This window comes from Microcebus murinus, chromosome 2 (genome assembly GCF_040939455.1).
Source record: "Microcebus murinus isolate Inina chromosome 2, M.murinus_Inina_mat1.0, whole genome shotgun sequence".
In the NCBI taxonomy this organism is placed as follows: domain Eukaryota; kingdom Metazoa; phylum Chordata; class Mammalia; order Primates; family Cheirogaleidae; genus Microcebus; species Microcebus murinus.
The window spans coordinates 98,474,010-98,495,251 of NC_134105.1; the positions used below are offsets into that span (position 1 = coordinate 98,474,010).

At 42.4% G+C, this 21,242-nt stretch overlaps 1 protein-coding gene and 1 pseudogene across 3 annotated transcripts; both read left to right on the forward strand.

The window, feature by feature from the left end:
• The first annotated feature begins 1,643 nt into the window (after nucleotides 1-1,643).
• CD160 (CD160 molecule) lies at nucleotides 1,644-20,574 on the forward strand. Of its 3 annotated transcripts, XM_076000051.1 has the most exons (6): nucleotides 1,694-1,748; nucleotides 2,057-2,127; nucleotides 12,971-13,113; nucleotides 15,113-15,430; nucleotides 18,172-18,312; nucleotides 20,483-20,574. In XM_076000051.1, the coding sequence occupies exons 2-6, from the start codon at nucleotides 2,087-2,089 to the stop codon at nucleotides 20,488-20,490; spliced, it is 651 nt and encodes a 216-aa protein (XP_075856166.1). In that variant the 5' UTR covers nucleotides 1,694-1,748; nucleotides 2,057-2,086; the 3' UTR covers nucleotides 20,491-20,574. The 3 variants fall into 3 exon arrangements, with proteins under 3 accessions (XP_012617372.2, XP_075856166.1, XP_012617370.2); XM_012761918.3 differs by lacking the exon at nucleotides 2,057-2,127 and having other exon boundaries at nucleotides 1,644-1,748; XM_012761916.3 differs by lacking the exon at nucleotides 1,694-1,748 and having other exon boundaries at nucleotides 2,045-2,127.
• Nucleotides 9,897-10,431, forward strand: LOC105869820 (ubiquitin-ribosomal protein eS31 fusion protein-like; annotated as a pseudogene).
• Nucleotides 20,575-21,242: the final 668 nt, after the last annotated feature.

Below are 21,242 nucleotides of genomic sequence, written 5' to 3' on the forward strand. Positions count from 1 at the left end.
GAGGATCTCTTGACTTCAGGAGTTCAAGACCAGCCTGAGTAAGAGTGAGACGTGTCTCTACTAAAAATAGAAAAATTAGCTGGGCATGGTGATGCGTCCCTGTAGTCCCAGCTGGAGGCTGAGGCAGGAGGATCACTTGAGCCTAGGAGTTTGAGGTTGCAGTGAGCTATGATGAAGCTTTAGCCCGGGCAACAGAGGAGACTCTGTCTCAAAGAAGAGAAGAGGAGGGGAGGAGAGTGGAGGGAAGGGAAGGGGAGGGTGAGGAGATAGGGTTACCCATGCATCCTCTCACCCCCACACACAGAACCATTTTGGGTGCCCCCACTCACAATCTCCTCTGCATGCCATCTCTCCTGTATGCCACCCCATCACTCCAGGCTCCTTGGCAGCTCCCTGCCCTTCTTCCCCTTCAGCCTAGAGCATCTCTGTTCTCTTACCTACCCTTAATCAAAACCTACTCTCAGAAAAAGACATGGTACTTCTTTTTTTTTTTTTTTTTTGAGACAGGGTCTCGCTTTGTTGCCCAGGCTATAGTGAGTGCCATGGCGTCAGCCTAGCTCACAGCAACCTCAAACTCCTGGGCTCAAGCCATCCTCCTGCCTCAGCCTCCCGAGTAGCTGGGACTACAGGCATGAGCCACCATGCCCAGCTAATTTATATACATATATATATATTAGTTGGCCAATTAATTTCTTTCTATTTTTATAATAGAGACGGGGTCTTGCTCAGGCTGGTTGTGAACTCCTGACCTTGTGCAATCCACCCGCCTCGGCTTCCCAGAGTGCTAGGATTACAGGCGTGAACTACCGCGTCCAGCCCTTTTTTTTTTTTTTAAGGGACAATGTCTCACTCTGGAGAAGAGCGATCCTCCCACCTCAGCCTCCCAAACCATCCATCACACCAGGCCCACTTGGCACCTCTCTTTTTTTTTTTGAGACAGAGTCTCACTTTGTTGCCCAGCCTAAGTGAGTGCCGTGGCATCAGCCTAGCTCACAGCAACCTCAATCTCCTGGGCTGAAGTGATCCTACTGCCTCAGCCTCCTGAGTAGCTGGGACTACAGGCATGTGCCACCATGCCCGGCTAATTTTTTGTGTATTTATTTTTAGTTGGTCAATTAATTTATTTCTATTTTTAGTAGAGACGGGGGGGGGGGGTCTCGCTCAGGCTGGTTTTGAACTCCTGACCTTGAGCAATCCTCCTGCCTCGGCCTCCCAGAGTGCTAGGATTACAGGCGTGAGCCACCACGCCCAGACAGCACCTCTCTTTATACTTGAGGGCACATTCTGTCCTTTTATCTTCTAGTTATTCTATTATCAGTCCTATCTTTATTATAAATTACCAAGCAAAAAAGCTTTGTCTACTAATATAAAGAAAACAATTTTAAGGGGTGGTTTTTTTGAGCCCTCTCAGCACCTTAGTCTACTAATACCAAAAAAAAAGAAATGAAAAGGAAAAAAGAAAGAAGAAAAAAGGAAGAGGAAAAGGAGAAAGCAGCAGAGGAAGAGGTGCAAGAGAGAAAGGAGACAAAAGTCCACAGTGGAGGTGGAGGAAAGAGGGGTAGGAAGACCTCTGACTGCTAAAACCCACTCTGTGGTTTTCAAACACCAAATGTAACAGTCCTGAAGGCATGAGCAATGACGAAAGTGGGGAGATGGGGTTTTAACAAGACCAAAGAACAGTTTGAGGGCTGAGAGCTCATTCAACGTGAGCCCCCAGTCGGAGAGCAAGAAAGAACTTCTGCCCTGAGGTAAAGAGGCATATTGGGGACTTGGGGTCTGGGAGGGGGATGGGACAGTTGACAGAACTGCTCAAGTGAGGACAGGTCTCAAGTGTAGTGATGTCATCACAGCTCACTGCAGCCTGGAATTCCTGGATTCAAGTGATCCTCCTACCTCAGCCTCCTGAGCGAATAGCTGGGACTACAGCCGCGCCATCATGCCTGGCTGAAACTTGTTTCTTGAAGAGAAATGTGCTCTGCCCTCAGGAGCCTGGGGAAGAGAAGGTTACTTGTGCCAGCCACGCTGGCATGCTCACTCTTCTTCCATGGGCTTTCAGGGATTCTGGCCCCATTTCGACATTCGTCAAATGGGAAAGAGCCACACTGTGTTCACAGGAGGGAAATCCAGGTGAGTACCTTAAAGGAGCTTTACCTGACAGAGCCTCAATTCCTTGTGCCGTTTGAATACTTCAGGTTACCTTATTTTGTTCAGGGCCCCAGTGAGGGCACAGCAGGGAACTGAAAGACAAAGTGTCATTTTTAGAAATAAAAAGAAGATGATCAACCCCCACTGAAGCCTGAAAGGCTTAGGCTGGTTCAAGCCTCTGGGCTCCACGAAGCTTGGAGATGGCCCTGGGAGGCACCTCTGAGGGAAGTTCGTGTCCCAGGTGGTGCGCCTGGGGAATGATACAAACAAGGGAGGCTTCTAGCCACTTGGATGTTTTTGGCAGAGTGAACCTGGAAATTCTAGGGTGAAAAAAATAGTTTAGAAATCACTTTCCCCAAGTACCAGAGTTATGCCCCTCAGTTGAACGACCTTTAGTTTAAGAATCAGGAGACCTGGTTGCCTCAGTTTTTCTACCTGCAAACGAGGAGCGTGGTCTGCAGGAGTTCTTAACAGGCGTCCATGGACTTCCAAGAGGTCCCTGAGTAGATCCATTCATGGGATTTGTGAATTTGAGGGAGAAATACACATTTATTTTCACCGATCTTTAATTGAAAGTTAGCATTTGCTTCAATCATGAATGTAGGCAATGAACTACAGTAGAATTTGCCATCAATAGAAATCACAGATATTTCAAAATCTCATTACAGTTGTTACAGATTTCTCCACATGTCATTTACACTCATCACTCTAAGAAATTACCAGTTGTTGGGCCGATGCTAGATCGAAAAAAGCTACTACTCTATCAAACGTTCTTCTAATGTTTTGACAACTGCCTTGTTATGTTTTCTTTGTCATCCTGTGGATTTTAACTTTTAAACGTTATTCTGAGAAGGGGCTCCACATGCTTTTCTCTGGGAATCTTTTTCAGTTCTGTGCGAGATCTATACAGAGAGGAATTTGCAGAGTTAGAGCTGACCTTTCAGCTCCTCTGAGAGGTTAGATTTGGGCTTTGGTGGCAGATAATGGAGTCTCTTACTTACAATATTGTCCCCAGAGCGACAGTCACTCCCCAGAAAACCTTGGGCAAACCTTTATGTGTCATTTAACCAACACGACGTTCCCATGAGGTAGCTTTAAACACAAGAGGAATGTGAGGCTGAGCGATCTGAAGGCAGGAGGAGTCCACGCAGCTCCTGGACGACCCAACCGGGGAGCCTCCGACTTCGAGAGCGGGGAGAGGAGGGCGCTGGCAGCCGTGCAATCTCTTACCCAGCCCCGGGCGGCCAACGCGGTTTAGGAGCCCCAGGGGAAGACTCCAGTAAGGACGCCAACTTAGTCTGCACTCTCCTCCCTGCCCGCTCTGGGGCTCGCCACGTTTCATCAGGGAGGGGAGACCGGCCCCTGGCTTACAGTGGGCCCAGAAAGTTCCAGACTTCCCACCTCCAGCCTTCTCCCCGTTGTTAAGGGTCACTTGCTACTCTAGTACAGCCTGCGTCTCCAGGACCCACCAGACCCAATCTTACACACCCCTACCCCACTTCCACTCCGTGCTGGCCAGGGCAAGCCCCCACGCCGCACCCCCGGCGACACGAGGGGCGGAAGGCTGGACCGATGAACTGCGGGAGCGGGTAGAGGGTCACCTCCGACTGCAGCTGGGAGGCAGCGCCCTCTGGCGGTCGGAGTGCAGAGTCAGCGGGGCCAGCTCTGCGGAGTCCTGGGGGCCGCACGCTAAGATGTTCCCCATCCCGGGTACCAAGGTCATTTCTTCCAAGAGCATCTTTGCCTCATGGCCCCCACCGGTCCCCGACAGACTTACACGCTGTGTTCCAGCTCGGCGCTAGGCACCGCGAAGCCCGACCGCTCTCGCGGAGTGAGTGACTGGCTGCATCAGCACCTCCAAGCCGGTCAGCCTGTCTGCCAGTCTCTTCTTTTTTTTTTTTTTTTTTTTTTTTTTTTTTTTTTTTTTTTTTTTTGAGACAGAGTCTCACTCTGTTGCCCAGGCTAGAGTGAATGCCGTGGCGTCAGCCTAGCTCACAGCAACCTCAATCTCCTGGGCTCAAGCGATCCTCTTGCCTCAGCCTCCCGAGTAGCTGGGACTACAGACATGCGCCGCCATGCCCGGCTAATTTTTTCTATATATATTTTTATTTGGCCAATTAATTTCTTTCTATTTTTAGTAGAGACGGGGTCTCGCTCAGGCTGGTTTCGAACTCCTGACCTTGAGCGATCCTCCGGCCTTGGCCTCCCAGAGTGCTAGGATTACAGGCGTGAGCCACCGGCCCAGTCTGCCAGTCTCTTCTTTTTTTTTTTTTTTTTTTTTCTTTTTTTTGAGAGTATCCAGAAACAGTATAGTCTCTTCTTGAAAGCTGTCCCTACCCCGCACCCCTCCCATCCCGCTGCACCAGTCCCTCCAGAAACACGCCTAGAGAAGGGACACGATCTTCTCAACATTTGTAACTACCTAGTGCAGAGCCAGGACTGAAAGCCCCATCTCCCCAGCCAGTTCCCACCTTAATTCACCCACTGTGTCCTTCAGCAGCACCAGCTCCCAAAGCGGCAAACATCTGTCAAGGCCCAACTCCGCTGCCATCTTGCAGCTTCTCCAGAGCCCTCATTGAGAATTTCTCCTTTCCTATTGCTTGATTACTTTATGACCTTATTGTCCTTCTTAGTATAGTCCTCCTTGTGTTGCAGCTGTTCCCAAATGGATGGTGGCTGTGAGTAGAGGGACAAAAGGAACTCTAAGAGAAGGATTCTCATAACCTAGGTTAGAATCCTAGCTCCCCCGCTTAAAATCTATGATTCTGGCCGCCCCGGTGGCTCACGCCTGTAATCCTAGCACTATGGAAGACTGAGGCAGGAGGATCCCTTGAGCTCAGGAGTTTGAGACCAGCCTGAGCAAGAGCAAGACCGGGTCTCTACTAAAAATAGCAAAATTAGGTAGGCCTAGTGGCCTGCGCCTGTTGTCCCAGCTACAGGCTGGGAGGCTGAGGGAGGAGGATTGCTTTAGCTTAGACGTTTGAAGTTGTAGTGAGCTATAATGACACCACCGCACTCTAGGCCTGGAGACAGAGAAAGGAAAAAAAAAAAAAAAAGCTGTGATTCTAAGCAAGTAGCAAGTCCTCTCCAAGCCTCTGTAAGGTTAGTACAAATGACAAATTAAAAATAATAATAGCTTAGTGTTTTATAAGAACTAAACACAATTGTATGTCATATATGTGGATGCACCTGTGCCACTGTAAATTGCCTCCAGTATAAGAAACCATAAAAATAATCGTGGCTAACATTTATACAGGCCTGACTTTATGCCTTGCACTACAGTAAGTAGTTTACATAGGTTACCTCATTTAACCTTCACAACAACCCTGGAGAGAGGATATAATTATCACCATTTTAAAGATCAATAAACTCAACTTCAGAGAGGTTAAGAAACTTGCCCCATACTACATAGCTAGTAAGTGCCAAAACTAGATTTCAAACCTGTTGGTTTGACTCCAAATGGCATTTAACCACCCAAATAGTCTACCTCTGCTGTTTTAGTGATCTCTCTGCTCAGTAAGTATTTGCCAAGTGTCCAGATATGTCCATTTATTAAGGACTGAGCATAGTGTCTGACCCAGAAACCTAAGAGACTTGTCCAAGCCACACAACTATTGAGTTTTAGGACCACTATTTGAACACAAACACTTGGGCTCTAAAGGTCTGTGCTTTTTAATCATGACTGTGGGCTGAATGAATAATTACAATCCTTCTTTTTTTTTTTTTTTTTTGAGACAGAGTCTCGCTTTGTTGCCCAGGCTAGAGTGAGTGCCATGACGTCAGCCTAGCTCACACCAACCTCAAACTCCTGGGCTCAAGCAATCCTCCTGCCTCAGCCTCCCGAGCAGCTGGGACTATAGGCATGCGCCACCATGCCCGGCTAACTTTTTCTATATATATTAGTTGGCCAATTAATTTCTTTCTATTTATAGTAGAGACGGGGTCTCGCTCTTGCTCAGGCTGGTTTCGAACTCCTGACCTAGAGCAATCCGCCCACCTCAGCCTCCCAGAGTGCTAGGATCACAGGCGTGAGCCACCGCGTCTGGCCTACAATCCTTCTTTATCTTTCTCTTCAAATCAAATGATGCTTTGTAGCTAGACACAAACCATGTCATTAAATGCTCAATATTTTGTTTCAAGGGTCACCAGGACATTCTGGTAGAGACATGCTACGGCATGAAGGTGTGATAACAGGAGAGGGGACAAGAGGTCAAGGCTAGGGATTGGCATTGAGGCCATACCGATGGGCTGCTGCTGGGATTGTTTATTAGGATTGTGGCAAATTTATAGATAAACATAGGGAAAATTAACAATTGTCTCTACTTAGATTTTCTTTTATGTTCCTTAATAGTATTCTATAGTTTTTATCCTATAGATCCTATTAGCAATCTTGTTACATTTTCTCTAGGCATTTTATGGGGGGTTTTTTGGTTGTTATTGCTATTATGAGTGGGGTTTTTCTTCTATCATATTTTCTGACTAAAAATTATATCTAGGAAAATAATTTTATATATTTATTTTATAAGTGAATATCAAATTTTATTTATTACATATTAGTTATATACCTGAATTTCATATACTTATTTTATATACATTTTAATTATATAACACTCTAGTCTATGGATATGCCATAATTTATTCAACTATTCTCTTACCAATGAGTCTTCACCTATTCCTAATTTCTTGGTGTTACAAACAATGCTGCAGTGAATATCCTTGTATAAATACAAGGATAAAATTTTGTATACATTTTTTTTCTCACAAATATGATGCCATATTGATTAAAGGTTAACATTTTGCTAATGATTAAGACATATACACAAAATAAACATAGAATTGCTTGGTATCTGCTGAAGTCTAGGGCATATAGCAGCTCTCAGCAATGCTAAGGTAAATCATCATCTTACTCTTCCTAGTTCTCAACAGCCAGGTCTCAAACAGCAGGAGGTGGAAGGACAACTAGGACTGAGTGATCTCAGAAAACAGCCATCTCTGCTGGAGCCCTCCTAGCCTGTAGTCAGTCACTCTAACCTGTAGTCAGTCACTCTAGAAGACTCAGTTTCCACTGGGTTTTTTTGTTGATCTTTGGTGGTATAAAAAGCTCAGCATCAAGAACAGGAACCGAAGTCTTACGTTGTTGATAAGAGGCCATGATACTATTTGCAGTAGAATTGGGACCTAGAACAGGTGTGGCCGAATTCTGCTGGTCAGTGGGACTCCAAATTTCCGGAAGTGACCTTTCCATCAACAGCACACTAATGCTTTTATTTCTGGGAGATACAGCCAAAGTGTATGTGCATTTTAAATATTAATATATAATGAGACTGGGTGCAGTGGCTCATGCCTGTAATCCCAGCTTTTTGGGAAGCTGAAATGGGAGGATTGCTGAAGCCAAGAGTTTGAGACCAGCCTGGGCAACACAACAAGACTCTGTCTCTACAAAAAAAAAATAGAAAAATTACCAGTAGGGTAGCTGAGCATGGTGCACATGCCTATAGTCCTAGGTACTTGGGAGGCTGAGACAGGAAGATTGCTGGATTCTTGAAAGTTTGAGGCTGCATTAAGCTATGACTGCACCACTGCACTCTAACCTGGGCAAGAGCATGAGGCCCTGTCTCTTAAAAAAATACACACACATATGTATGTGTGTATATATATATATATATATATGCACACATAAAATGAGTATTTATTTCCTCAAAGCACTATAACAATGTATATTTCTGCCTAGAGTGAATGATTGTGCCTATTTCCTCTTACCCTTACCAGAATTGGACTTATCAATCTTTTAAATATTTGTTCATCTAATAGGTAGCAATTCTGAAATTCTGAACTCTGAATTTTTTATTTTAATTTGCACTCCCTTGACTACTTATTATTATTTAAATTGTCTATATATATTTTTGTCTGCTTGATTTATCAGTTGAGTTAAGAGGTGTTGAAACACAGGTATTATTCCATTTTAGATTTACATGGTCATTAATATATTTGAATTAGAATTATTTTGTTTTTCCTTCTTGGCTTTTCTGGGTTTTTTTGAGATAGGGTATGGCTCTGTTGCATGGGCTAGAGTGCAGTGGCATCATGATAGCCAACCTCAAATTCCTGGGCTCAAGTGATTCTCTCACCTCAGACTCCCAAGTAGCTGGAACTACAGGAAGGTGCCACTACGTCTGGCTAGTTTTCCTGTTTTTTGTAGAGAGGAGGTCTCTCTATATTGCTCATGCCAGTCTCGAACTGCTGGCTTCAAGAGGCCTTCCTACCTCAACCTACCAAAGTGTTAGGATTATAGGTGTGAGCCACCATGCCTGGTCCTTCTTTTTTTGTTTGAATGAATGAATACTTCCATTCCACTTCTCACACAGATTAATGTGATATATATTATGATTGAAAGTATTTTCAATATCCCATCATACATTTCTGCAATACAAATATGCAAGTGAATTAAAATTAAAACTTTTTAAACTTCCTGTGACCACAAAGTTGTAAATATTTTTTAAAACTTCCTCATATTAATATATGATTATCAAACAATAAATTTTGGTAAACAATTATTAAACATGATACTTCAACATTTTATATACTCTTAAAGTAATTGATTGGCTTTTTTAAAAATTTAGTTTTAAATAACAGTATCATTCTATTCTTTGCACTTTTGTGTCATACATACAGCAAAAATTACATGGTGATCTATCATAAATGATCAACTTGGTTATTTTTTGGCTGATGTATTTATGAGGTACAGGCTAAACTGCTATAACAAAGAAATGGTATAAAAACATGCAGCGGCTAAACAAAACAGAATTTTATTTCTCTCTCACGTAAGAATCCTGGGTGGTTTAGGATAGGTAGGATACTTTGTTCCATGAGGTTTTCTAGGAAGGAAATTCCTTCCTCCTTCTGTTGTTGCTTTCCCATTCCTTAAAATATTGCCTTCAGCTGAATGGTTGAAGCCAGTTCACTTAGCTCTCTAACTACATTTCAACCAGTAGGAACTGGAAAAGAGAAAAAGGAGGAATATTGAATCATTTTGCTGTACAAAAAACCACCCAAACCATGGTGGCTTAAAAAAATAATCATTTATTAGCTCACAATTCTGTGTTTCAGCAATGTGGGCTGGACTCAGCTGGGTCCTCTAATGGTCTTACCTGAGGTACTCATTTGTCTGTAGTCAGCTGGAGGGAGGCTGATGCTTGGCTGAGGGGGGAAACTGTGTCATGTGTCTCTAGCATCTAGAAGGCCAGCCTGATCTTTGTCATGGAGAGGCTGGGCTGTAAATGCAGAAAAGGAGGGCAGAACCCCACACATAAGCACTTTCAAGACTCTGCTTGTACCATAGTTGCTAATAGCCCATCAGCTAAACCAAGATTTAATAGGCTGAATGGAGTGGCCAAGTCACATTGCCAAGGGGTATGTATACAGAGATAGGAGGAATTTGTGGCTGTTTGTTTTGGCAATCTACTACAAACAACAAGGTCTGCAGTAGCACATACTACTTCCCTTTATCTGCCATTGCCAAAAACTTAGCCACATAGGAAAACCCCAACTACAAACAGGGGCTAGCCAGTACTCTACTAAAACTCAGTGGAGGTGGGCAGGAGGGTCTATTCAAAAGGCAGATGTGGGGGAAAATGGACACTGGAAGAAAACAGCTGTCTATCCCATAGATAACAATTCCATTAGCTATTTCTTCAATTTCTTAGAAGCAAAGAATTAGAAACCACTTGATTTAAGAAAGGATCTTGGTGGCGCGCTTCCTTTCGGATCTGCCATCTCCGGTGGAACCGCCACCAAGATGCAGATTTTCGTAAAAACCCTTACAGGAAAGACTATCACTCTGGAGGTCCAACCCTCGGATACAATAGAAAATGTAAAGGCCAAGATCCAGGATAAGGAAGGAATTCCTCCTGATCAGCAAAGACTGATTTTTCTGGCAACCAACTAGAAGATGGACGTACTTTGTCTGACTACAACATTCAAAAGGAGTCCACTCTTCATCTTGTGTTGTGACTTCGTGGTGGTGCTAAGAAAAAGGAGAAGAAGTCTTATACCACTCCCAAGAAGAATAAGCATAAGAGAAAGAAGGTTAAGCTGGCTGTCCTGAAATACTATAAGGTGGATGAGAATGGCAAAATTAGTCGTCTTCGTCGGGAGTGTCCTTCAGATGAATGTGGCGCTGGAGTTTTTATGGCCAGCCACTTTGATAGACATTATTGTGGCAAATGTTGTCTAACTTACTGCTTCAATAAACCAGAAGACAAGTAATTGTACATGAGTTAATAAAAGACATGTTATTATTTTATTATTTATTATTTTATTAACATGAGTTAATAAAAGACATTTTATTAACTGGGTGTGGTGGCTCACGCCTGTAATCCTAACACTCTGGGAGGCTGAGGCAGCCAGATCGCTCAAGGTCAGGAGTTTGAAACCAGCCTGAGCAAGAGCAAGACCCCATCTCTACTAAAAAAATAGAAATAAATTAATTGGCCAACTACAAATATATAGAAAAAATTAGCCGGGCATGGTGGCACATGCCTTGTAGTCCCAGCTACTCGGGAGGCTGAGGCAGGGGGGATTACCTGAGTCCAGGAGTTTGAGGTTGCTGTAAACTAGGCTGATGCCATAGCATTCTAGCCCAGGCAACAGAGTGAGACTCTGTCTCACAAAAAAACAAAACAAAACAAAACAAAAAATCCCATATATACACAGAGAGGATTTTTGTTGTTTTTTTTTTTTTTTTTTTTTTTTTTGAGACAGAGTCTCGCTTTGTTGCCCAGGCTAGAGTGAGTGCCATGACGTCAGCCTAGCTCACACCAACCTCAAACTCCTGGGCTCGAGTGATCCTTCTGCCTCAGCCTCCCGGGTAGCTGGGACTACAGGCATGCGCCACCATGCCCGGCTAATTTTTTATATATATATCAGTTGGCCAATTAATTTCTTTCTATTTATAGTAGAGACGGGGTCTCGCTCTTGCTCAGGCTGGTTTCGAACTCCTGACCTCGAGCAATCCGCCCGCCTCGGCCTCCCAAGAGCTAGGATTACAGGCGTGAGCCACAGCGCCCGGCCACAGAGAGGATTTTTAAAAATAATAATGTACTTATATACATAACTCTGCAATTTGCCTTTTTAACATAATGATATATTATGGACATTCCTTCAGGCCTATATTTATAGAACTATATCATTCTTTTTAATAATATATAATATTTTATTGTATTTATGAATCAAAATTTATTAAACCATTTCCCTATTGATGAAAGTCAGGAGTATTTTTGGTTTTGTGCAGCTTGAGCTTTTGATATGGGGGTAAGTTTTCTTAGGCAGGACAAGAAGATATAAATACAAAAGATAAAGCAATAAAAATATTGGAAGATAATCAGCCTCAGCCCAAGGGAAACTTTCTTTTTTTTTTGAGACAGAGTCTCACTGTGTTGCCTGGGCTAGAGTGCAGTGGCATCAACCTAGCTCACAGCAACCTCTAACTCCTGGGCTCAAGCAATCCTTCTCCCTCAGCCTCCTGCGTAGCTGGGACTATAGGCACACACCACCATGCCTGGCTAATTTTTTCTATATATTTTTAGTCAGCCAATTAATTTCTTTCTATTTTTAGTAAAGATGGAGTCTCGCTCTTGCTCAGGCTGGTTTCGAACTCCTGACCTTGAGTGATCCACCCACCTCGGCCTCCCAGAGTGCTAGGATTACAGGTATGAGCCATCGCGCACGGCCAGGAAACTTTCTTAAACAATACTGGAAACCCAGACAACTTGAAAGAAATGGTAGATATGTTGTTATGTTTCATTATATACAAGCAATTTTTTTTTTTTTTTTTGAGACAGAGTCTCACTCTGTCACCCTGGCTAGAGTACAGTGATGTCATCATAGCTCACAGCAACCTCAAACTCCTGGGCTCAAGCAATTCTCTTGCCTCAGCCTCCTGAGTAGCTGGGACTACAGGGACTACAGGCACACACCAGGGCCGGCTAATTTTTCCTATTTTTAGTAGAGATGGAGTCTTGTTCTTGCTTAAGCTGGTCTTGAACTCCTGAGCTCAAGCTATCCTCTCACCTCGGCCTCCCAGAGTGCTAGGATTATAGGTGTGAGCCACTATGCCTGGCCCAAATATAAATTTGCTTGTGGAAAAAAGCATCATAAACAAAGTCAAGAGAAAAACAGCAAAGTGGGAGCAAGTCTTCAAAAAAATGGCAGATGGGTTAATATATCTAATATAGAGAAAGCTCCTAAAAGTTGATTTTTTTAAGGAAATGCAAACAACACAAACACAAAATTCATAGAAGAGTAAATACTAATGACCAATAAACAGATGAAAAGATCCTCAACCTCACTAGTCATGGAAATGTAAAATACAACAACAGCAACATCTAATTTTTCATCTATCAGATTGGCAAAAATATACATTACAGATAATATCCAATGCTGGCAAGGGCATGAGGAAATGTACACTACCAAGCATTCTTGGTGAACATCGGAATCTCAACAACCTTTTTTGGAGAGTAATCTGATTATAGTAGAAAGAAATTTTAATGTTCATATTCTTTGACCCAGCAATCCATTTAATTTAGGGGGAAAAAAATTAAAGGCCGTAACATAGAAAATATGGCCTTTAATGTCTCTCTCCTTCCCCCATGCTTCTCCCCTGTACGCTTCTCTTGATTTACTCTCTCACTGCTCAGCCAGCTGGACTCCATGGCCAAGCCCTCCTCTATCTCTATCATATTCTTGCCAACCAAAGCTACTGCCTGGGATGGGGGATGGGCTTAGAGCGCTGGAAGGCTTTGTCTAGTGGATCCCCCTGTGCTTTCAGGAGAGTGAGGCCAAGGACCAGCAGAGTCAACACTTGCTTCGAGTTCCCAGGCCTGCTAACAATGTGCAGGATGCTGATGGCATCTGGCAGAGGCTGCTGTGCCCTGGCCATCCTGCTGGCATTTGTGGACATCCAACCTGGTGGTAAGGACAGACCCCAAAACATAGACAGCCATTGGGGAGAATATTGGGCTCACAGGGAGGGATGGATCCCATGTTTTTCTCTGGTAGGGAAGAAAAGGACTCACTCTTCTTGTCACTAATGAAAGGATAAAATCTATAGTGTCTTTTTATTTAGTGTTAGAACTAATACTATTGCCTCTCCATCAGACATTCTGCCTCTGCTACATGTTGCAAAGAGCCTAGTAATCAATCTAAAATTCCTTCAAGCTTTTATATGATGAAATCCAGGTTTGAGATCCACATACTACAGTCTTTGTCCACTTTACCAACCAGTTTAACCAGTCTGTGCCTCAGTTTACTTATGAAATGGGAATCATCACACCTGTCTCTACGGCTATACCAAGAATTACGTATATAGGAAAACACTTTAATAGAGACTCTAAAAAAGTTCCAATGAGAGAGTGGATGAGTTGATGAATGGCTGGGATTGCACCCCCTCTAGCCCACAAACTACTCTTCCAAGAGGGTGGCATTTAACATCTATGGGGCAGCCGCCATCTCTGCCTCAACAGAGGCAGAGATGTGAGTGAATTTAGTTTACCAGGTATACCAAGGAGAGTAATACAAGGAAAAACAAGTCACAGGGGTTCAACCTGCTGAGGGAGTGGGGAAGGGGAGTGGCAGCCTCTGCATCTGTCTGGTGGGTTTTTAGCAGGGAGCTGAATTTAACCAAGGCTGGAGTTCTGCAAGGAAGCCTTATGGAGGCAATAAAGCTACGGGACCTGAGGGTGGATATAGGGAGTGATTAAAGCAGTGGACTACAAGACATAAACTGCGGAAGTCAAGTTGTGAGGAGAGTCAGGGACAGAATAGACCCTATTTTTTCAGTTACCATAGACCACAATTACTGCAGCAAGTGAATAAAAGGGGAGAGGAGAGGAGAGCAAAGGGTATCAAAGAAAAGTCTGCGTTTCAGATTTCTGATTTAAGAGAGGGCTGAGGGCAAAAGTCAAGGTATTTGTTTATTCAACATCCCGTCAATGTTTGCTCAGGATACAGAAGTGAATTAAATGAACAAAAATCTCTGCCTGCATGGAACATACATTCCATGAGGATACACAGGTGCATACACAAAGTCTAAACAAGCTTCCTTTCCCTCTGGCCTTAATATTTAGGGAGAAGGAAAACATGGAATTGGATGTCTGAGACGGGCTAGCAAGGACTGAATGAGAGATATCTTTGACTAAGAGGAAAGTTTTGAGAGCCTGTTTTGTCTGAATTCTAGAAAGAGAAATCAGGAAAGGCAAATTTGTTGTCAAAGTCTAACCAGAAATTTGTCTTTGGTGCTCCCTCTACCACTCTCACCTAATTACCAGGCCCTCTCTTTTTGTTCCTCAATACCAACCATTGGGCCAAAGCATTACCCTGGGTTAACCCAACTGTTTTCTCCACTTCTGTATCTAGGCTGTAGATTACTTATGGAGAAAATGATAAGGTCTTCAGATGGGCACCATCAAAGAGTTGTGGTCTTTGTATATCAATAGTCCCTCATTAATTTGTCTGTTTCTCCAGTCAATTCTCATCCCAATTCCAGATGGTGGCTTTTTTTAATGTTTGGTGTTTCCATGACCTCTCTCTGAACCTCTTCTTTGATAGAAAAACTTTTACTTATCCTTCAATTATCAACTCAAGCACTAAATTCTCTGTGCTTGGTAGAGTGGATGCCTAAACATATTTGTTAAATGAAAGAATAAACAACTCTATGAATGAATGAAAGTTTTCAGCTTATTGGTTTAGTCCCTTAACTCTCACTTTCCAAAAGAATAAAAACTACTGCCAAAGGAGTTAGGTAACGTGCCTATAGTCACACAGCCAAAGACAGAGTTAGAATTTGTTTCCTGTCCACCAGCGTTGCTGCCAGGGTGTACGCTAGTACCTCTAATGGTAAGAGAGCGGTTATGGTGAGATTCAAGGAACTCTACCTGGCCTCCCATGGGTACTTCTTCCCTTCCCATTCCAGGATGCATGCACATCACCAGCTCAGCTTCCCAGGAAGGAAACCGACTAAACTTAATCTGTACTGTGTGGCATGAGAAAGAAGAGGCTGAGGGGTTTATAGTGTTTTTGTGCAAGAACAGGCCTAAGAACTGTTCCCCAGAGACCAGCTTGGAACAGCTGAGACTTAAACGTGATCCTGGTGTTGGTGAAAAATCATCTCAGTTGGTGTTCACCATAAACCAAGCCACACCATCGGACAGTGGGACCTACCAGTGTTGTGCCCAAAGTCAGAAGTCAGATATCCGTCTTCAGGGCCATTTTTTCTCCATTCTTGTCACAGGTGAGTCCCTAACACTACTCCTAATGCAACCAGGTGGGACAGTGAGCAGGGGTGACAGCTGGAGATACAAGTAGATGTTTCAGGTCCTGGATTGGTAGTTTCTTTCTTGGGAAGAGTCCTTTCCATTATTCCATACTTTTCCATCACTCTTACTGGCAGATGCTGCCTTTCTTCAAAGCACATGTACAAAGGTAATCTCATTTTGTCTTTAATTTAAAAAATCTTATTGGGGTGGCCATGCCATTTTTAAACAACAGGGAGACAGAGTCACAGGAGGGTAAAGAGACTTGTCTGATGTTCCTCATTGACCACTGCCAGTAAAAGCAGAGAGAGGTCTAAATTTAGGCCCCCTGATTCCCAATTCAGGGCTCTCCCAGAGATGTGCCTGTATTTCTAAATACAGGCAGAGAGAGCGGTTTGACATAAAATGGATATTTATCTCAAGGAGCATTTAGTTGTAAGAAACAGAAACCCACTCAAGCTACCACAGATTATAGGAGGAAAAAATAAAGCAACAAGTGCAGAGGGCCTTCTTGAGTTCCAGTTCCTGGAATCAGAAACCAGAAAGCTGACAGGACCCAAACCACTTACTCTCTGACTCAGACTCTCTGAGGCAGCGAGGCCTCTCATCTTTGCCTGCCTTCATCACGTGCACACTCCTGCTTCATTACTGCCTTGGCACAGCCTAAATATGGCCATTCCAGCCCCAGCTTCATGACTTCCTCAAGTCACCTGAAGTGTCCAGTGACCCTCTGTTTATTATTTCCAGACAATACAGCAAGCCTTCAAAATTTTGGGAACAAATTATGTTCTACCTAGAATTCTATATGCTGTCAAACTACAAATCAAATGTGAGGAAAGAATAAGGACAGTCAGGCATGCAATGACTCAAAACAATTTTGCCTTCCATGTGATCTTTATAAAGAAGCCACCAGAGGAAGTGCTTCAGTAAAACAAGAAAGTGAGTCAGTAATGTGAATAAAATGAGATCCAGGAAACAAGGAATCTAAAAGGGGGAAGAAATTTTTTCATTCTAGAATGAAAAAAAGGCAAAAAATTACTTTAGAAGAGAGCAGGAGATAAAGGGCTTTGAAAAGAAGATCTCTAAAGGGATAAAAAATGGAATTGATATTAATTGATCATCTTTTTGAAGAGCCACAACAGATCTGATAAAAGGAATAAAGATATGGATATGGAAAACTCTGCCAGTAAAAAAAAAATACAATAAAATAAAATCAGGTGATCATTCTCTAGGAAAAACCCCCAAATTTTATAAAAGAAGCATACATACAAACATGTCCATGATTTGGTCAAAACCTTGGTTCTTCCTTTTTTCTTATCCCTATCCAATCTGTTACTAAGTACTACTAGCTCTTTCCCACTTTTATTCCCTTCCTTCCAAAGGGGTTTCCAGGCCTTCATCACCTCACACTTAACATATTCCAATAGTCTCCTAATTAGGAAGCCAACTGTGTCTTACTCATCTTTGTATCTCCTGTACTTACCACAGGGCCTGCGAGCTGTTGCCTAATAAAAATGGTTCATCAACTCCAAATACTGTCTCTGCCTCCAATCCATTCTATACACTGCCACCAGACTTACCTTTCTAAAATGTTAATTTATACATGCCACACCACCATTCAAGGAGTTTTAATGGCTTCTTACTATTAAGTCTAAATTACTTTATTCTGGCACTGAAGGCTCTATAAAATTTCATCCTAATATTTATATGAATACTCTGCTTCAATTAAACTGCACTAGTGGATATTCTTCTTCCATTTATCTAACAAGTATTTATTGTGCATGCCAGGCACAGTGCCAAGCCTCAGGGAACAGAATGCGGTACAACACAGTCCTTGCTCCTTATAACCTAGTATTTGTGTTCTCTAAATATATCCTAAGTGTTTTTACTTGTGAAGGTTCTCCCTAAGAAAGAATGCCTTTCCCATCTTCTCAGTATCTTTAAGTATTAGTCAGCACATATGGATGGTCCCCAAATATGAAAATTAGGTTCCTTTGGAAGGTGAAACTAGTGAGACCAGACAGGTAAGATAATATTAATAAACAATGTCTACCATTTACTGAGTGCATACTATGTGCCAGCATTGTGCTAAGTGATATTAAATTATTCCATTTAATCTCCATGGCCTTTTGAGTTCCTTCAAGATCTATTTGCATCCCCAGTGTCTTATCACCCAGTAGATTTTATATTTATTTACTGCTGTTTAAGTACATCATCATCACTTGCAAATGTTAAAACTATATGGGCGCAGTGGCTCACGCCTGTAATCCTAGCACTCTGGAAGGCCGAGGAGGGAGGATCGCTCAAGGTCAGGAGTTTGAAACCAGCCTGAGCAAGAGCGAGACCCCTTCTCTACTATAAAAAAAAACAGAAAGAAATTAACTGGCCAACTAAAATATATATAGAAAAAATTAGCCGGGCATGGTGGCGCATGCCTGTAGTCCCAGCTACTCGGGAGGCTGAGGCAGAAGGATTGCTTGAGCCCAGGAGTTTGAGGTTGCTGTGATCGAGGCTGACACCACGGCACTCACTCTAGCCTGGGCAACAAAGCAAGACTCTGTCTCAAAATAAATAAATAAATAAATAAAAATATATGGGCAATGAATTATGCTGGGAGCTGTCCTCTGAGATCATATAACAGATGTTCTGAGACAATGCAAAAGGAGGTATTAATGATTTCTGAAACTCTCCCCTGATCCATGATTATCTTTTGAACCAGAGACAGGGAACTACACAGTGACAGGACTGAAACAAAGACAACACCCCGAGTTCAGCCATAGTGAAGACACTCTCAGTTCAGGTTTCCGTTTCCTACAAGCAAAAATCTGGGTGATGCTGGTCACCAGCCTGGTGGCCCAAGGTATGTCCAGAAGAGCCTCAAGCACTCCAAACAATGAGGGTGCTATTATATATCTGACACCTTGGTTATTCTCTAGGACAAAAAGGTTGAAAGGGAAGCCCAAAGGGAGAGAAAAATGCTCAAGCCCTGGCTATCCACAGGAAAATTCACACCAATATGCGGGTGAAACAGGTCCAAAAGTATTAAAGACTTCATATATCTAGAGGAAGATAGATGAATCAGACTTTCCAGTGGGTAGGAGGTAAGACCTGTCAGGAAAGAATGCCTGTGGGAGAGGCAAGTTAATAGAGCTGCCTCTACTTGCTGCATGAACAGAGGACTAACAAGTTGAGGCAACAGATTTTTGGCTGCTATATGAAGATCAACAAGGCAAAAGACAAATATGATCTAGAGGTGGGTTCTGAACAATGCAGTTTCCCAGCAAAGGCACGGCCAGCTTGAGCATATTACATACTCGTAGCTGAGTTCTCTGAGCACCGTTTATCAATACAGATCATGGTTTTCCCTCTTAGATAACAAAAAGATTGGAACGTTCAATTAATTTGCCACTATGTTTTTGCATAGCAAGTAACTGATTCAGGCTTTTGCCTGTCCTTGGCATTCTTTATTCCATTTTATTTAGGGTTTCCTCAAATCAATAACTACCACTGTTTGAGTGTCACCAGAATGTAGGCTCTATACATGTAGGGGTTTTGTCTTGTTTATTCTAGCAAAAAGACAGTACCAAACACATAGTAGACTCTTAATAAATTTGTTAAAGAATTTGTATGATGGGTCAGATGCTTTAGATATGGTGATTCTAACCTCATACCACCCTTCCAAACATCCCGATTATTCATCAGGAAACAGGCATAAAGGAGTTAAATGCTGCCCTTCATAGGAATCCAAGTCCTTCTCACTCTAAAACCTTACACTCTCAGTAATGACCTACTATATGCAAAGCACCTCTCTCCTACCTCCTTCACCACCCTTCTCATTCTAAGACTGCCTCTTACCATTTCCAGAAACAGGATCTCCTAACACTCCCTATTTCCAGCCCCTTAATTGCAAATTATCAGAGGAAAACATACACCTCATCTGTGATCCTTGGTAAGGACCTGCCAAATGTTAGCCTGTGCCAGTTTTCAGGAAGAACTATAAGTATCAAGCCAGTCCGACCTTTTAGACATAATTTTTTATGGATCTCAATTCCCTTGGTTTAGGCTACAGTTATCAGTAAAATAAATTTTATTTCTTCATGCAGAATAAAACTTTTAAAGTGAAAATGAAATTGAGTCTAGCCATATAACCTACTACCACTTACTCCCTTTGACTCCCAAGTCATCCTATAGCAAAAAAATCTGAGCTCTTTTTCCCTTTTCTAGTCAGCTGAACTTTTGAATCCCATTATTTCTTTTCTCCTATGTTCAAGTCAAGTAGCTTTAAAGGTTAACAAAAGAAAAAGCAAAGCTAGATATTCAATTAAATAAGAAAATAATACACTACTTCAGAGCTTTCTCTTTTTTTTTTTTTTTTTTTTTTTGAGACAGAGTCTCACTCTGTTGCCCTGAGTAGAGTGTCGTGGCCATCAGCCTAACTCACATAAACAACCTCAAACTCCTGGTTAAGAGCTTTCTTTTCTTTATCCTCCCCACCCAAGGATTAGCAGAATTATGAAAGAGATAGTGTTCAGTAGAATAAAAAGTATTTATGTTTTCTCAGGCCCAGAAAGACTCACATAAACCAAGTTAACATGCTCACACGTGGGGAAAATGATGAGTGAGTTTCTGGGATCTCTGTGCCTCCCTCAGCTCATGAAGCTAATTTCAATGAATATCCTTGTCCTATCACCATGCTGACAGTTCAGAGCTATATGTGGAAAACTTACCTTAAACTTTTTAAAAAGCATCTATTTCTTCTTTGATTGTCCCACCTCTCAGCAAGGAGAAATCAAAGGTTGGCTTCCTCCCCACTTCCACCAGGATCAGTTAGATTTGCTCCAGATCATAACCCTCACTTTAGGAATAAGATACAACACATACATTCCCACATCCCTTTTCCATTCCCTTTATAATCGTGAGGTCCTATCAAACACACATCCCAGAACAGGTCAGACTTTATTATACCAAGCATTTTGTTGCCATTCTAAGTTGTGAAGCAGTAATACAAACTTTTCTTTTTCTTTCCACAGCTTTGTAAGCCTTGTGCCAAAAGAAACTTTTTTAAAAAAGCGACAGGAAGATACATCTGACACTAGCTTGGTATCTTTCTTGTTACAATATGCATAGAAACAAAAGAAACAAGACACAGAGGAAGAAATGCTAAATATGCCAAGAATCTGGGGAAATAAAAGCTGGGGCAAATCAGTGTACTCCTTGACCTTCCCTCCTCATTGCCAGAGCACACCTGCCTTCGTCCCTCCTCAGGAAATAAAATGAGCAAATAAAGTAAATAAAATGAGCAGCTTTCACAAAAGTGCCTAGTGTATAGTTTTCAAATATTGGATATGTATGTGCATTTTGTACCCCAGAACAACTTTTCCTCCCTCCCCCTCAACACAGTAAAATTAGCAAGTCAAATAGAATAAGAACACCAATTTTTCTGGAAGAAATTTTTATTTAACACTGTAAAGGAAAGAGAAGAAACAAGCAAAGATATGCAGGAGAAGAAAAGAGCCAAACCCAGTGACTGACTTGGCATGGAAATGAGAAAGCAAAGACAGACCATGGTGTTCAACAATATCCACACACTATTGCTGGAGGAGGAAAAAGATTTGTGCTGACCAAGTGTATGTATCACAGAGTAAAACTGTCCAGCTTCAACTAAGTATCTGTCAGCCTCTTTGGTCATTTCTTTTTACATAATGCCCACAGCAGTTTTTGCAGCCTTTTCTTTTCTCCTAAATTCATAAACCCTCTTATCTTTGTCTTTGGACAGATGACCTCTTGTCA